Source organism: Carlito syrichta, unplaced genomic scaffold, assembly GCF_000164805.1.
Source record: "Carlito syrichta isolate Samal-C Ts95f unplaced genomic scaffold, Tarsius_syrichta-2.0.1 Scaffold169151, whole genome shotgun sequence".
Classification (NCBI taxonomy): Eukaryota; Metazoa; Chordata; class Mammalia; order Primates; family Tarsiidae; genus Carlito; species Carlito syrichta.
The window spans coordinates 129,349-132,234 of NW_007113247.1; the positions used below are offsets into that span (position 1 = coordinate 129,349).

The following is a 2,886-nucleotide window of genomic DNA, read 5'->3' on the forward strand; positions in this document are numbered from 1 at the left end:
CGCAGCCTCGCCTGATGGGCTCCAGCGATCCTTCCGCCTCAGCCTTCCGAGTAGCCGGAATTACAGGCACGCGCTACCATGCCCGGCTGATTTTTTGATTTATTGTAGAAATGAGGTCTCACTGCCCAGGCAGTCTCGAACCCGTGGGCTCAGGCAGTCCACTCACCTCTGCCTCCCAAAGGCGCGGGATTACAGGCTGAGCCACCGATCCCGGCTCCCACTGTTACTATAGATTGAATTTCTGACTTTAGGGTCTTAAGAATTGATTTGCAGGCTGGCACAGTGGCTGAAGCCTGTAGCCCCAGCACTTTGGGAAGCCGAGGCAAGAGGATTGCCTGAGTCCACAGGTTCGAGATCAGCCCAGGCAATTCGGTGAGACCTGGTCTCTACAATAAATCAAAAAATTAGCCGGGAGTGGTGGCATGCACCTGTAGTTCTAGCTACTTGGAAGGCTGAGGCGGAAGGATGGCCTGAGCCCAGCAGATCGAGGCTGGGGTGGCCATAAGTGTGCCACTGCACTTCAGCCTAGGTGACCAAGACTCTGACTCAAAAAAAAAAAAATCATAAGGCTTTTGTTTAAGTAAGACTCTGACTCAAAAAAAAAAAAAAATCATTAGGCTTTTTTTTAACAATTGCTTAAGGATATTTTTCAGACCCCAAATTCCAGCATCCAATTTGGAGACCCACAGAGTGAAATGTGATCAGAATGAGAATACAGCTTCACCAACAACACTTTGACCCACTCAAAACCACTAAAAACCATAACCCCTGCCCCTGAAGTTCCAGCTACTTGGAAGGCTGAGGTAGAAGGATCACTGGAGACCAGCAGGTTGATGCTGGGGTGGCTGTGGGTGTGCCACTGCACTCCAGCTAGAGCAACAGAGTGAAACCTCAACTCAAAAAAACCCAAAAAATCCTAACTCCAAATTTCTCAGGGAGATGGATTTGAGATACCCTCCCATCTCCTTTTCGGTGACCCTACAATTAAACCTATCGTGTTTATAGCACCTCCAGATTTGAGTGGGGTCATAAAGCAGAATTGGCCATGAGTTGGTGGTGGTTGTAACCAGGGTAAAGGGGACATGGGTCTTCATTCTGTTCTACTACTGTGTATTTGATGTTTCTCATAAGTTGAAATAAAGCATTTTATCTTGATAGTCCTTATCAAAACCTGAACTTAAGTTCTTTGCTTCCTTGCTTAGAGTCTGTTTTCCTCATGAATGCTTCAAGTGAGTAAGAATGAAGTTACCTTTTTTGGGTACTCAGTGCCTGGAACAGGATCAGATTTCAGACTAGCGCTAAACTGTCTGGAACTCCTAACTTTTGCCTCTGGCCTGTGCTGTCCACCAGCAACCGTCACACTCCCCTCCTGCCCCCTCCCTTAGTGCCCCTCCAAATGGTGCGGCCGTGGGTAGAGGGACAGATACACAGCCATCCCAAACACTTGTTCTCTCCTCGGTTTAATGGTGGTTAGTGGGATTGCCAAACCCCCTCCCCGTTCCCCTCCCCGCCCCGTACAAAATGTGTATGTGGTTTTTTAAAACAAGAAAAAGGGGGCAAAAGCCAGGAATGGGGAGAGGGGGGTGCAATCTGATATTTTCATACAGATTTTTGATTTTTTAATATATTATATATAAAACCATAGAGACCACGTATGCCCCCCAAACTCCTTTCCCCTTCCCCGGGGGGCCTGGAGGAGAGATGGGGAAGGCCCCCCCAGGAGTGGGTGGACAGAGAGACAAATATGGATGGGACAGACGTGGGAGGAGGAGGTGGAGAGAAGGGGAGCCCAGGAACCTGGGGAAGGGAGATTGGAGAAAAGGGTTGGGGCTGTCTCCCTCACTGCCCCCATCGAAGTTATGACACAAAGACACAGAATCCCTGCTTCCATGCCCTCCCCCCACCCTTCCCCCCACCGTGCAAACATGGCTTTGCAAAGAGGTGCCCAGAGCTCTGTGGAACTCTTACAATGGCTGGCAATGGGGTCTAGGACCCCCAAATAAATCTGTGTTCCCCTTCCCAGCCCACCCCACCCTTCCCAGAATCTGACCCCCTCCCCACAATACCTGGTTCTGTAGCCTAGGGGCCCTGGCCTTCCCCCAGTTATCTTCCCCCAACCCAATCCCTACTGCCCTCCCTGGACTTGGGGGTCCGGACCTTTGGCCCTTGCCCCCTGGGGGACCCAGACCTCTGGACCCTCACTTCTGGCCCTTGTAGAGATCCAGGCATCCAACACCCCCATCCCTGCCCAAACGTCTGAGGTGTTAGTGGTGGGGGGAGAAGCCCACCATCCCAGACTCTGGTAAAATGTCTTTGCTGGTTCCTTGCAGCTGGCAGTGGGGGGGGGAACCCCAGCCCAGGCCCAGGCCTGGGGTAGGGATGGGGTCAGATGAAGAATTCCTCTTTTCTCTTGTGTCCATCGCTGCCATTGAGGAAGGCTTCTCTTGCTTCTCCCTGCTCATCCAAGCCACTGGCTTCATGGGTTAGATAGGAACCTGAGGGAGTAACAGACCCCCGGGGCAGAGGAGACATATATATGAACCCAGAAGTAGGACAGAAATATAGGGGAAGAGGGAGACGGACAGGACAGATACCAGATGAAGGAAGAGGGAGAAATGGAACACACATGGAGAGGACGTCAAGTCCAGGGAATAGCAAAGCAGTGGCAGAGAAAAAAGCAAAAGCAGAATTAGGAAGACTCCAAAAGCTCAGGGCAAGAAACCCTTATCCCTTTTCCTGGTGGTATCCCCTTGCTCTGTTCCCAGCTAATCCAGCAATTAGGAAGATAAGTTGTTTTATTCAGATCCAGGCCCTTAATTCAGCTTATAAATTCTACTACCTCTTTTAGAGCTAGGCCCAAAGTCTCACTCTCCCCCCCCCCCCCCC

General features: G+C 50.9%; 1 protein-coding gene across 1 annotated transcript in view; it reads right to left on the reverse strand.

The window, feature by feature from the left end:
* Positions 1–1,444: 1,444 nt before the first annotated feature.
* CADM4 (cell adhesion molecule 4) overlaps positions 1,445–2,886 on the reverse strand; it is an 18,671-nt gene continuing 17,229 nt past the window's right edge. Inside the window, exon 9 of the mRNA XM_021709199.1 lies at positions 1,445–2,495. Within this exon, the coding sequence (XP_021564874.1) occupies positions 2,386–2,495 (110 nt within the window). The 3' untranslated portion in view covers positions 1,445–2,385. The remainder of the gene's footprint in view (positions 2,496–2,886) is intronic.